General features: G+C 38.8%; 1 protein-coding gene across 1 annotated transcript in view; it reads left to right on the forward strand.

Annotated features, from left to right (window-relative positions):
- The window catches only part of CAPRIN2 (caprin family member 2), a 31,792-nt gene extending 18,127 nt beyond the window's left edge, over positions 1-13,665 (forward strand). The window contains exons 9-19 of the mRNA XM_054167910.1: positions 2,112-2,243; positions 2,437-2,524; positions 3,278-3,333; positions 3,910-4,020; positions 5,858-5,968; positions 6,563-6,715; positions 8,124-8,307; positions 9,414-9,599; positions 10,810-10,910; positions 11,618-11,684; positions 12,771-13,665. Coding sequence (XP_054023885.1) covers positions 2,112-2,243; positions 2,437-2,524; positions 3,278-3,333; positions 3,910-4,020; positions 5,858-5,968; positions 6,563-6,715; positions 8,124-8,307; positions 9,414-9,599; positions 10,810-10,910; positions 11,618-11,684; positions 12,771-13,339 — 1,758 coding nt within the window. The 3' untranslated portion in view covers positions 13,340-13,665. The remainder of the gene's footprint in view (positions 1-2,111; positions 2,244-2,436; positions 2,525-3,277; positions 3,334-3,909; positions 4,021-5,857; positions 5,969-6,562; positions 6,716-8,123; positions 8,308-9,413; positions 9,600-10,809; positions 10,911-11,617; positions 11,685-12,770) is intronic.
- The last annotated feature ends 914 nt before the right edge of the window (positions 13,666-14,579 follow it).

A 14,579-nucleotide genomic window follows, 5' to 3' on the forward strand; every position in this document is an offset into this window, starting at 1 on the left:
GAATGTACAAGTAGTGCTGAAGTTAGGTTTCTGAAACATTGTTGTAACAATTAGACCCTAAACTCATCAGTGCTGTGTAAAGCTTTAACCTGAATGTTGCTTGAACTAATGTTAAATGGGCTCTGCATGTGTAAGTTTTTGAGCTGGACTAACAGGTCAGTGAACTCTGTGACCAGCTTGTAATGACTTCCAGCAACAGCATCAAATGTAGTTTAGAAAGAAGATTTGGCTGAAGTAATCTTAAGTAGGTACCTGCTGTTTTTCAAAGAATCTTTTTTTTTTTTAAAGGCATGAAATCTGAAATAGTTCTAACTTCCTGATACTTTCTGTGTATGCTTTGTATTGCATTTAAATACTCAAGCTCTGAACACCTAAGCACCAGCAAAATGGCAAATCAATGAGATAACTTAAATACATCCACTTTTGGCTAGTGTTTTTAATATATGCAGAAAACAAAGTTAAGTTCTACAGTATGGAAACTTTTGAACTTGGCTTAAAGCGCTAATGTACACTTGTCCTTCTTGAAGTAAAAAAAAGTCACCAGCAAAATCCACTAGCATGATCTGGGGAAGGAGATGAGGATGCCAATAAATTGTAAAATCATACAGAAGATGGTATCCTCTTTGCAACCACAAGTGAAACATTTCAGTCTCTTCTGCTTCCATACTCTGAGGCTGTTTTCACTTATTTAATATACAGATTTAACTAATGTAGCTAGTGGACCACCTTAACTTTAGCCACTGCCAGACTTGACCTGATTAGGTGAATGAAGGTGAAAAGTTTCTATTACCTATTTGCAAATACACAGAAACAATTTGGTAGTGTACCTGTGTCTTAGTAAATATTTGACTCATAATGGATTTACCGTGACAGTAAGTGTTTTAAGGTTGTCTGCTTGATAATGAGTGCTAATAAAATGGGCAAGAAGATTCAGATTCCTAGTAACTTAATCTATAACCTGCTGGTATTTAATGTTATTTAACTCTGTTGTCCTGCACTTAGATCCTTAGTAGCTTTAGTTCCTGATCATTATTGAAAAGCATACAGCAATGTAGACTTGCATAGGCAATAGTTGAAGGTAGTGCTTGTGCATCAAATTTTAATCAAGGATGCACTAGTTCAGATCCAGAACAAAGCAAAATTTCGTGGAGCTCAAGCAGTTACCTTGTGAGCCATGCAGGTTACAGAAATGGAGCCTTCCAGAGTTAATGTGCTGTACATACGTGGATTAAGCTTCCTGAAGCTCAAGGAAGCCTGTGAGCTTCTTCCCTGTGTACTACTGGGAATTTTGCAAGGTGCTTTCCAAAGATGTTAGTCTATAAGTCTAATATTAATGTCACTCTGAACAGGGTTTCTGCTCTTTAGAGTGTCTTGCCATCATGATTTTTCTGATACCTCAGACTTGGCTAGTCTTTGACAAAAGCATTTCCTTCTTCAAGTGACAATCAGTTGGGATGAACTGAGACCATCTGTATCAAGGAGCAATGAGGCCTTGCAGAAGTCTGTATTTTAGCTACAAAGGCAAACTCGTATGTGGGAGCACAGATGTATTTTTCATGCCAGATTTTGAAAAGCTGAATGTAATATTTTCTGTAGGAGATAGTACAGTAAGAGTATCTGGCTCACTAGTGGAAGCACTTTGGTCTGATTAACTTGCTTGCAATGTCCATCTTCTAGATACAGTTTCTCCATGTCTGGAAATGCCATCCTAAAAAAAAAATCTGTACTTATTGGTGTGGGTTCTGGTGTGGTAGGAAGTGTATTTTCAACCTTGAGTGGTGGAGCTTTATTTTTTAAATTTGCTCTGACCTTAAATATATGGAGCTTTTTAGATAGATGTGTCTAGTATTGCCCTAAAGGCAGGCAATTTCATGTCTTCTGTATGTCTGAATGTAAGACACAGAATGAAGTGAGTTCATTCTTTGCCTTAAGTCGTAGCAACAGTAAGCTGATAGGATTGCTTACAAATTAACAGCTTGATTCAGGAAATGCCAGTAATGGCACAGAATTCCTTGTCCCATGGTACCTGACACCTATAGGTTGTTCTGAAAGTATACTGAATAAATCCTTGGTTTGCTTCCAGTATTAGATTTAATATTTCTTCTTTTTAGGTGCCTAAATCTGTACATCAGCCAGCTGCAGAATTTTGCTCTACTTCAACTCTTCCAAAAGATCCAGTATTGAGAAGGGAAAAACTGCAGGATCTGATGACTCAGATACAGGGGACTTACAATTTCATGCAAGTATGTTTTCTGTGCTGTTGTAGCACAAAGCTCTGGTCCTAACTGGGTCAGAGAAAACAGTGCTGGCAATGTGTGTTTGCGCTGAATGACTCTAGTTTTAATTGGCTAATAACAACTTGTCAAATAAGAATGTTTCATCTGTATCTAGAGTTTAACTTCTTTTCTCCCAACCAATAATCTTTTTTTTTGAAAGGAATCCATTCTGGATTTTGATAAAGCTTCACCAAGTGCCATTGGTTCATCCCAGCCGCCTTCTGTTACTCCAGCAAGTAGTTCTGTAGGTAGGTAATATTGTAAGAGTGAACTGTATCTAAGATTTTGCAAATGCTAACGGAGTTTGCTGGGACTGTAGATCATTAGATCTGGTAAAGACAGCTTGTCTAATGATGAATACTATTTCAGATAAAAGAAAGCCATCTTGAGCCACTTTTCTTGTTTGCTGGAGGTGGTTTAAATTGTTCTGTCTGCCTGGAAATGGAATGTTTGTATTTTCACTAACTAGCATATGCATCTGAACCCAGCTGCAGAATTACCATGCTGTAACGAACTTGCCTATATGTGGGTATATAGACACAAGCTGTGAATAAGCTCAGAATAAAGAGCAGCTATCTAGCTACACTTAGAAAACTGGAGCTCTCTACAGTGGGCCATGTTAATAAACTGGGTAGCTCTCGAACTGTAAAATGTATTTATCCAGTTTCTTGCTTTTTTTGGTCTGGAAAATGAGTATCTCTTGTGGTAATTTTTTTTAATCATTGAATACCTATCACCTTTTACCAAAAAGAAACTGAAGTTTTCAGTTGGGTGTGGTTTACTGATGCTAGGTCTAAGTATTTTTAGTGCAGACACCAATCATTGAGTCATAGCTGTGTGGTTGGAACAGACCTCTACGGTCGTCTAGTCATTGACCTGATGTCATCACGGCACTAAAATTTATGTCTTCATATGGAATGTTTTCAATAAGAAACTGCACACTGAAACTACAGTGTTTGAATTAAAAGTAAATATTGCTGAAGGCATTATTTTTTTTACAGCTCCAAAAGAACAGAAACTGCCAAGTCAGAGTGATTTTCTTCAACAACCCCTTCAAGTAAGTTGAAATTAGGACTGCCTTGGAAAGGCAGAACTGGAGCCAAGGAATGTAGTTATTCATTAGAGTAGACTTTGTACTGCAACTGTTTCTCTTGTCAGTAGATTTATAACAAATTTCATACATTAGTTTGCAAGTCTGAGATCATTCTGACAAAATGACAAAATCAGCTGCTCTTCTGCTTGAAAAGTAGCAACAAATGTTTGAAATTTCTTGAAGTTAAAAAAAAAAAAAGCTATGTTGAAACAGTTGGAACATTTAACCTGTAGGTTCATCATGGCTGAAGTGGGGTGTAGGAGAACATGTTGCTTCTTTCCAGGACAGGATCTCAAAGCTGCAGATGTGCACTAACTTAGACCAAAGAAACAGTGTCTCAAGTTTTGGCAGCCATGGTTAAGCAAACCTTAAACTTCTTTGCTGCGCTTGTGAAATTTGCTACTTCAGCATTTAAAATAGGTTTCTTTGCCACTAACATGAATTTCTTAGAAACTTAAGCTAACTGAGTGTGAATTTCAGTGAAACCGAACATTTCAGATTATTTTTCAAAAACTTATCTCTGTTTTCTCTTCTTGCAAGGCTGCTGCTTCATCCATGACACCACATGGTTCAAATACTTCTCTAGCATCTGCTGATCAGACTCTTTCTGGCTCTGAAACTGAAGACATAATGACACCACAGACACCAAAGGTAATGTACCCTGGGCATCAGTGGTACTTTAAGATCTGGGCAATGGCTAGCCCTAAGAAAGCTATGGTGGGGCATCTCTTGAACTACACTTGAGCAACATACATGGACAGAATGTGAATAACAGCAATATTATACATTCTAGAATACTTAAGGATGGATGAAAAAGTCTTCCTGATACTGCATAAATGCAAATGACCTGAAATCAGTGGGTGAGATAAATACAGGCTAGAAAATGATGTGTATCCTTGTGGGAATGTGAGCAGCATGAAATATTTGCTTTGTTTAGTGTAGAATACACCTCTAATGACAACATGGAGGATGCATAAATTTTGATTAATGTTGTAATGAAAGAGCAGGTGTTGTGTAGGCTGAAGACTGAGATGTGCTCTCTGAGGAAACAACAATACTGGGATTCTGACTTCCTCATTTCAGTTAAAACCTCACTTTGTTTTTGTAACTTATGTGCAGTTAAATCTTCAACTAGCAGATACTGTTTAGAGCTGAGAATAGTGTTTCATTTATATCACTGCTTTAAAGAACTCTTAAGTGTATTGTAGTTTTCAGAAACAGAACTGGCTCTTTCCTGTTGGATTCTCTAATAGAATGTATGTAGGCTATAATGGGAAATGTTCATGCTTCTGAATGACTTCAGTTTTTGCTGATGTGCATGTCATCACTACACTGTGCAATGTAGCATTTGTTCTGTTCTTTGATGTACTGTGTCTTGACAAGGGATGTTAGTCTTGGGGCATCTTGAATCAGCAGTTTTGACCTGGTACTCAACACCTTTTGCTTCTACAGTGTCATAAGTTTTCTTGTGTTGGTGAGGATTAAATGTTGATGTTCAATATGCATCCATAAGACTTGTGCTGTGCTATAGCTGTAGAAGATCTGATTTAGTAGAGTTTTTCTAAGTTACTCCAAACAATTTTATGAAACAGGTGCTTGTGCCCAGCATATCTCGCCCTAGTCCATTAGGCTTCTAGTGTGGTGTCTTGTTTTTATTTTTCTTATAAGAAATTCTCTTATTCATTGTGTTCCTGAGAAGATAAACTTTGCTTGGTCCCAGCACAACCAGGAAGTATACTCTATGGTGTCCGTGTAGGTAACGGGACTGGTAGTTTTTAGCCCTAAGCAGTGTATTGAAGTACAAACAGCTCTTTAATCTTAGCATTACAAGTGTGAACTAATTATGGAACATGTAGGCTTGGCAAAAGCAAGCCAAGGTTAGGCTCTGAAGTTTTGTTTGCTCAACAGATTGCTAGAAGCTTAACGTTAGATGTGTGTATCGCAGACTTGATTGTAAATAACTGCTTGAAACAGTCTGAGTTTTCTGACTTTGCAGGGTCACTTGCATAACTAGTTGTGTTAGAAGGGTAATCTAAGTCTGAATCTCTAAAGGTAATTACTTAAAACTTGGTTAAGATGACTATTTAGTACATATACTTTGGGCTTAATGTTTGTAGTGATCTTTCAAAATCCACTTAATCATAAAACTGTAGAATTGCTTCAGTTAGGAAACTCTTAAAGATGAAGTCCAGCTGTTGACTTAACACCGACATGGCACTCTGGGACATGGTTTCTGTGTGTTTTGAATGCCCCCAGGAACTGGGAGTTCACCACCTCCCTGAGTAGCCTGCTCCAATGTCTGACCACTTTTTTTAGTAAAGAAACTTTTCATAATATCCAATCTAAACCTCCCCGGCACAATTTGTAGTTATTTCATCCCACTCTATCAAGTTGCTTCAACTTATGCATTGGTATTTCACAGCTTTACCAGAACACTATTTTGTGCAATACTTTTTGTAATAGCAGGTGCTTGTATGACTTTTCCTAGGTATCAGCATCGCTTTCTCAAGAGAATGAGAAATACACTTCTCAGCCACTGTATCAGACAAGTTCATGTATTTCTGAGCCACTGATACCTAAAAAGATGGAAATTGCCCAGGTGAGCTATTGCAGATACAGATAAGGTAGCTCTTGGTTGCTGAAATGGATCTAGAGCCTTATGTTCCTTTTGACCTCTGATTCCTATAAATACTGGTAGTCTAAACCAACATTTTGTCATCTGCACAGATAAAACTTAATGCAGGTTAATCCTTTGTCTGGACAACTTAATGTTTCTAATCTGAAAAATAATTAAGTTGAGGTAAAAAAAAATGAAACCTCCTAAACTGAGTTCCTTTGGAAAAGAAGTCCCTTGATATCAGGCAGAGAATTGTCTTCAATAAATAGAACAGAAGGCACCCTGGGTTTCTAATGCCTCTTTATTGTGAAATTACCACAATGAATGGTATGTATAGTAGCTCATGGACACATTTCACTTAATCAGCAGAGACTGCAATAGAAGTACTCTTTGCTGAGGATGCACAGCAAGATTTGAAATTGTAAGCAAAAGCTATTTTGCAGCTCTACTATGTCCAAATGTCATCCTGTAGAAACTGCTGACTTCTGTCAGTCTAGGCTTTAGAACAAATTAACTGCTTCTGTTACTGCCTGATAACTATCGAGTGACCTTTCATTACATTTGTTCTTCCCTCAGGCAGCGATTCCCCTTCCAAGTGAGCCACAGTCACCGTTGCCTACTTCAAGCACTTCTGTGTTGCCAGTCCCACCCGCGCAAAGCTTTCAGGCTCCTCCAGCAAGCAGCAGTTCTGTCACAATAACAGCAGCTCCCTTTCAGGCTATGCAGACTGTAAGTATGCAACTTGAGGCCACAGAAGAATAATCCTTCTAATGTTTCAGTGCTAAAAACCTAAATTAGAAGTCTGCTTTTCCAGAACTTCAAACAGATCATCTGAAAACAGATGTGTTAGTTTTACTTTGTGAAGTCCCAAAATCTAACACTAGACTGTCTTAGGAGCTTCAAAGAACAAAGAGGGGGAAGTTAGATCTGAAATCAACAGATGTATAGCTGTGCCCCAAGGTAAAATTGACTGTACTTAAACTGGTTTTATGCTTAGAGTTCAAATAATCAAGACTGCAGAAAGGAAGTCCTGAAGGTAGGGCTAAAAACCTAAAAGTTTTTAGGACTAAAATCCTTCTGAACACATCATGCTGCTTTTTAAACTGTTAACTTCAGTGGGGTAAAACATGGTCTGCTGTAATCATGGAAAAATGTGCCTTTGATAGACTTATGTATCTCATTTTCCTGTCTTGCTAACAAGTAGTCATTACAAAGGTCTAGGCAATAGTCCACACAGACTAGGAGCAGTAATTATTGTGAATAGATAATATTTTTCAGAGTCTTCTGCAAATGACGAGAATTGTCTAACTGTAGATGTTCCTTGCATCTATCTGCAGCTTTGTTCTGGTCTATCTTCAGACAATTGATAGTCTTGGAAAATGGTCAAGATACATTTCTAGGTTCAGTATCAGTACTGCTGACAGCACTTTGTGGAATTTGGATCTTTTTACTCAAAGTAGACTTCTTTCCTACTTGATCGTGGTTGTAGTCATCACTTTTGATGACATCAGTTCTGGTAATTTTGGTTGTTTGTTATAAAGCAATACAGTCACTGGAGTGATTGAACTCTGGTTGATCAGATTTAACTAACAGTAGTATCTGAACACCACCCTGCTGCCTAGGCTATAACAAAAATTTGAATTACAGGACTTGCTTAGATTGTTTACTCTGAGGGAACTTACGAAAGGAGTAGGAAACTTGAGGTTAAATTTACCAAAGGGGTGAAGGCTGTCTAATACTGTATTTGAGTGGATAGTGACATTGTATCAAGTTCTAGTACATACATAAACCCCCAAAATCTTTCCTGTTGTGAGCAACTCATCTCAGTAAAGACTGTCAGAGCTTCAGGCCAAAGCTTTAACAGTGGGTTTCCCATAGAAGTAAAATAGGTTATGGTATGATAGCTGTTGATCAAACATGGTAGCTATGATCAGTCAAACTGTTTCTTGAGTAGGAGTAAGCTCTATAAAATTACTGAGAAAAAGATGGATTGAAGTACAGTGTTCCTGATTTATAAGAAACAGTTGTTCTAGAAACAAATTTAGCCTTACAGATTTAAACCATGACATAGCAGGGTGGAGTCATTAGGCAGACTTCAAGTGGTAGTGTTAAGCACTTGTCTTTAAATATGTTGTAGGTGTTTAAAGTGAATGCACCACTGCCTCCACGTAAAGACCAGGAAACTAAAGAGAGTTCTTCATATTCAGCAGGATATAACCAGAGTTTCTCTACAGCAAGTACACAGACTCCTCCTCAGTGCCAGTTGCAATCATCTCATGTTGCAGAACAAACCTCTATTTCACAAGAATCACTGTCTTCAGGTGAGAACTGTACTTGTATTTCAAACAGTAGTTCCTGAACATGTGTTGTGAGGTCTAACTCAGTGAAGTTCTTACACTGTTATGTAGCACCTGTAAACATTAGGGCTATATCAACTCTAATCTTGTTGATGGTAGGGTATGTAAACTCAACTTCAAAATTGCTAGCAGGATGAAAGGCTGCTTTGAACTAGTTTCTATACTAGTTGCTTGGACACTGCCGTATACCTGAATTTCCCAGTAGGTGAGAAATTCAAGTATGTTTGACTAACAAGTATCACACAATTATTTGCTTGGAATTAAAGCAATGATTAAATACTTTGGAATCATGAATTTGGGCTCTGGTAATAAACACTAGTGCTGTCTAGTCATAAGAGGTGCTGAATGCTACATAAAGTATTCCTAGGTCTGACCTGAAGAACGCTGAACTTCTGATGTGGGGTTTTCAGCTGCCTTACTAAGCACAAAAATCACCTGCTTGACATTCAGATTTTGTGCTAGGTGAGGTGATACAATTGATACTAAATGTGAAAAGAAACTAGACTTTAAATAGGCTTGAAACAGGTTTCAGTAACAGGATTCAAGTAAGCTGACAGATAGGGATCTTGATTTATAAGAATGTCTAATCAAGTGATTCAAGGTCACTTAAAACTATTGTTTTGCTGCCAGAGGAATCTTCATTGGAATCGTGTTAGAAATAAACAGATCGTCTGTAGTCAGACACAGAAATTAAGAGCTCCAAAGGGCAATAGAAGTATAGCAGTCAGGAAAGTATATTTGGCTGTTCCTTGTCACTGAGACAGCAGTTGAGCAGCCTTGTATACAGTTTTCTTGTTGCTGCTAGCAAGCTTGTTCTGACCTCTGCAGTTGAATCATGCTGAATGCATTAAAGGGTTACACCCACAGCCCGGTGGGTATACAGTATACTTTAACAAGCACTACAAACTACAGAACGAAGGGGAGGATCCCCACTTAAGTAGTGAAGGGGCAGAACAGGGTATTGCGAGCAGCTTAATCAGTATTTCAGACTCCTGATGCTGCCCTTACTTCTAGGTGTGTTAACTGCTAAGCTACAAAGCTTTGAATTCATCTGTGCCTTCTGTTTTAAGCAGTGAATTGTCAAGTGGATGGAGCTGTTCCTGTTAGCCATGGTAGCCTTGCCTTTTATCCAGCACAGACTAATGTTGCTCCTAGACCCCCTCAGCCTTACCTTAACAGTCGTGGGTCTATTAGAGGATCTGCTAGAGGTGGAAGGTCCCTGGGTAATTCATATCGTTCCCCTGGTGGGTACAAAGGTATGTCTGTATTTACTACCACCTTGGAAAAAAAAAAATCTAATGTCATAGCACTAGAACATGATTTAAGACAACATATTGAGATTTTGTGAAACGTCCTAAGACTTTAAGATCAATGTGCATAGAATGAGATCTTCTGTTGCACAATTCAAACAAATTGATTATGACTTTTATTTGTAAGCCCTGTACATTGCATATCAGGTGAGCTGATAGAGCAATTTTGTAGCCTTGTGAAGTATGCAGATTGAACATTATACTAGTAGGTTATTAAATTGCATAACTGTGTAGACTTTTCTGCTTGCTATTTCATCATTCTGAACTTTCTACCCTCTTTATTTTTCCTGTTGGCATCACTCTTGCTAATGTTCTGGACCAGTATTTTCTCTTGAGATGTCACTTGCAGTATTTGCCCCAAACAAGATACCCTTGCTTAGCACTGCTGGCTTTAATATCACCAGCAAAAACTGGGATGGGGTAGATTGTCCTGGTAGTGGAGAGCCCTTCCAGATTAATAACTGAAGAGTTTCAAGAGGATGACTCTTTTTTTGGGTCTCAAAATCAGTTGCTCTTCTCTTGCTAGCTGAAGTGCTACAGAAAGCCTCATCTGACTTAAGCTTGTTGGTAGCTATGACTGACTTGGAAGTGGTTGGGCACTTAACTGAAACAACTGTCATAGTTTATGGACTGAGACTGCTCATGATCTTGTAGGAACACATATCAGACAAGGAGTTGTATAGCTTTAACCTAATGAGTTAGGGAGTTTGCTAGTGTGTGGTACTAAATTGCCTGCAGCTTTTCTTTGGTAGTTAGTGTAATAGCTAGAGAGGCTAATATAGTAGCGCCTAGGTTTATAGCATAATAGTTAAGCATCTGTAATAGCAAAAGTATTAATTGTGTTAATCTGCCTCTGGATCTAGCACACGTCTCACCTGTTCTGAGTAGTCCCATACATATCAAACAGGCAATTGTTAAGATCTGATGTTAGTATTTTCAAAACATGATTTGATACATCCACAGTGGGTGGTTCTGAGTAACTAATGAAATGGATTCTTTATGGCAGTCCTGAGACTCTGCTCCAGATTCTGAATTAAAGAATAGATGTTGAATTGTGTAACTTAATACGTAACTGCCAAATGGCAGGTGTAGTTGTATTCTGGGCTTTTAATGTAAACCAAACAATTACATTGAAGAATCAACTTTGTTTGAACAGGTTTTGATGCTTACAGAGGCTCACCATCAATAACTAATGGCAGCTATGGCCAGCTGCAGTTCCCTGGTAGAGATTATGCTGGAATGCCGTATTCTCAGAGGGTAAGTACCGACTCTTTCAAATAGCCTTTTGAGCACTGTATGGAAGCTGTGTCTTCTAATACTGTAGCTTTTCATTGTCTTAACAAGTGAACTATTCCTTCCAAGTCAGAGATTCCCAGACAAAAGCCTTCTTTTGGAACAGTAGACAGCAGTTGAAAATGGCTTAGACATAACATTTCTGGGTAAATTGATTTGTAGTCTGAAGGGAATCTCTGAAATATAAACAGATGGCAAATAAGATGCAATATAATGAGTCTATTTTACTACGAATTTTGAAGTTCTTACTGGGTGCTTCTGTAGTATAAAACAATGAACTCCTAAATGAACTGACTGAGAATGTGGTCAGGGTAAAAAAAAAAAACTAAAGAAAACCCTAAAACAACTTTGTTTCCTTACATTGTTTTGTAAGGTTTCCTGGCGGCAGGAGGGTCTTCACCTTCAAAATGAAAGACACTCTTCTGTAGAAACAGATATGAGATTTAAGGTATCACTTGAGTGCATAGGTCAAAAGCTAACTTGATAGAATTTCATACAAGCTATTGCAAAAGTAAATTTTGCATGCAGCTGTTTACATGCATTTTAATTCTGAACTCCATTACTGTCTATTCTAAAGCTTGAGTTGTGCAAATGGAAACCCACTATCTGTTAGCCTGACTTGTTTTCAGGTTGCTTATATCTATTTTCCTAATGCTTCTGTTCTCTTTTAGGATGTTAATTACCAGCAATGCTATAAACGAGGAGGGATAACTAGTGGTCCTAGAGCAAACTCAAGAGGTAAGGCTAACATCAGGTTCCCAGTTGTGCACATGTGCCCTGACCATAGCAGATGGAATGTTATTGTGAGTAGTGAGGAAAAACTGTTCTATCACTGATCAAACAGATCAAGCTTGGTATAAATTAACCAAGCTAGATGGAAGCTCAAGTACAGATCTTGCCATCACACAGATTTAATTTCACTATTCTCAACTTTGTCATTGCATGTTGAAGTTCAGACACAAAGGTACTTTACTGAACTTTTTGTAAAAACTAACTAGGAAGCAAACAGGATGGTTCTGAGGTTGCATTTAGCTTCTTCCCTTAATAGCATGGTCTTCTCTGAATCTGGATAAGCCATCGGGTCCCAGAAACTGACCAGGGAGGTGGTGGAGTTGCGGTGTCTGGAGGTGTTCAGAAAATGTGTACATGTGGCACTTCTTCCAGGACATGGTTATATGGCCATAGTGGTATTAGGTCAATGGTTAGTCTTGATCTTAAGGTCTTTTCCAACAGAAATGATTCTATGTAGATGGCTACTTTGAAGAACAAAGAGGGGGTTATGGCATGCCATGGAAACAGTTTTAGGATAGAGGTCAGCTCAGTGTTCAGAAGAGAATTGAAAGAAATAGGAGTTTGGTGAGGGAAGTTAACTTAAGTATTCATTAGTATTAAGATAAATTATAGCAACTTTACTTAGTTTTAATGGATATCCTAAGGTGTTCTTTTCCAGTGGAAATAACCAATGGTTTCTGACCATGTTCCAGAAGAACAGTATTAATGTAATCAGAAGTGCAAATTCAGGTCTTGAAGGTGACTAAATGACTACTTGATTCTTTGACTTTTTTCAGCTGTTCTACCTCTTAAGTTAGTGTATGCACTTTTATGCTCATGGCAAATACTATTGTTGAATTGTGGCCCAGCTTTCTGAATGCAGGTGTGATAAAGGTAAACTAGCTTTAAAGTTCAGTTCCTAGAGGTCTGTTAGCAGCTTGGTGGTGCAGAAACTGATCTGTTATGAAGCTCATACACTTGCTGTTTTAGATTATGCATGCCAGATCAAGGACACCTTTTTGTTATTTATCATTGCTCATGATTTTTTAACAGCAGGATGGAGTGATTCCTCTCAGGTGAGCAGTCCAGAACGAGACAATGAAACCTTTAACAGTGGGGACTCTGGGCAGGGAGACTCCCGCAGCATCACCCCAGTTGATACGCCAGTGACGAGCCAAGCTGCCACCATACTACCAGTGCATGTCTACCCCTTGCCACAGCAGATGAGAGTTGCCTTTTCTGCTGCTAGAACATCCAACTTGGCCCCTGGAACTCTAGACCAACCAATTGTGTTTGATCTGTTGCTGAACAACCTTGGAGAAACTTTTGATATCCAGCTTGGAAGATTCAACTGTCCAGTGAATGGTACTTATGTCTTCATCTTCCACATGCTGAAACTGGCTGTGAATGTTCCCCTGTATGTGAATCTCATGAAGAATGAAGAGGTCCTGGTATCAGCATATGCCAATGATGGGGCTCCTGATCATGAAACAGCCAGTAATCATGCAGTCCTGCAGCTGTTTCAGGGAGACCAGATCTGGCTGCGTCTGCATCGGGGAGCCATTTATGGAAGTAGCTGGAAATACTCCACCTTTTCAGGATACCTCCTTTATCAGGACTAAAACCCAGTGCGTTGTTTACAAGAGTGGCTCCAAACACCTTGGTGGAGGGGGGTGGGACTTAGCTTTGCACTTACTTCTGACTTCATAGAAGATATGTGGTTCCATTATTGGGGGAAATGATGGTCCTGTTGTGCAAGGTGAAATCATGGAGTTGAGGTACTGAATCAGCACTAATTTGGCACTTTATCAGTTGTGATGTAGCCTTGCTAGTAAAGCTGTGAATGTATATTGTTTGCACTTACCCTAAACTGTATTAATGTCCAGCTTACTATGCTATTGATTGCCTCAAGTATGGGCTATTCACAATGCCTTGTTGTGCCTCAATAAACAAGTTAATATGCATTTTAGTATTAATCTTGCCAGTGGTTTTTATTTCTAAAGTGCATCAAACAGAGCTTGTTCCTGATGTAGGGTGTACATGCTTATTTACATAGGACTGGTCCTCAAGTTTCAGTCATGCAGGGTGAACTGTGTAATGTAAATGGGGTTCCTTGTTTAATTCTTGCTTGATTCTTTTCTCAGTAGTTGGTCCCTTGACCAAAATTAGTTCATCACTGCTATGTACCTGCTTCCTTTTTAACCAAAAGGTCAAGACATTAATGAAATGTTACATACGTCATTAGGTCTCCTTACTTTAAAAGCATACCATGTCAAAATCTAGCTCTCTGTCACAACTCATATCAATAGTGATGTAGTTAAAATTCTGAAAATAGTCACTGAAGTGGCTCACTTACTCAGCAACATTTTACAGTTAAAACTGACACTTGAAGCACAATCGTAGCTTTACTCCCCCATAAGGCTGGAATTGGATTGTATCTCCTCCTTTGAAAGAGCCTGCTGAGGAAGCTGCTACTTGTAGCTGAAGCCTGCTACTTTCATCCTGAACCCAAATATAAATGCTAGGAAGCATTTATGACATTTCTTATACCTAAGAGGTGATGTGATGGGTCTTTAGAGGACACAATCTCAAGTTGTGCCAGGGGAGGTTTAGACTGGATGTTAGGAAGAAATTCTTCATAGAGTAATTGCCCATTGGAAGGGGCTGCCTGGGGAGGTGGTGGAGTCGCCATCATTGGAGGTGTTTAGAAGGAGACTTGATGGGGTGCTTGGTGCTATGTTAGTTGATTAGATGGTGTTGGATGATGGGTTGGACACGATCTTGAAGGTCTCTTCCAACCTGGTCTATTCTATTCTGTCACACCCTGTGGCTTGAACTAAAAAGCCTGTATGAATACCCCTG

Source organism: Dryobates pubescens, chromosome 15, assembly GCF_014839835.1.
Source record: "Dryobates pubescens isolate bDryPub1 chromosome 15, bDryPub1.pri, whole genome shotgun sequence".
NCBI classification, from domain to species: Eukaryota; Metazoa; Chordata; class Aves; order Piciformes; family Picidae; genus Dryobates; species Dryobates pubescens.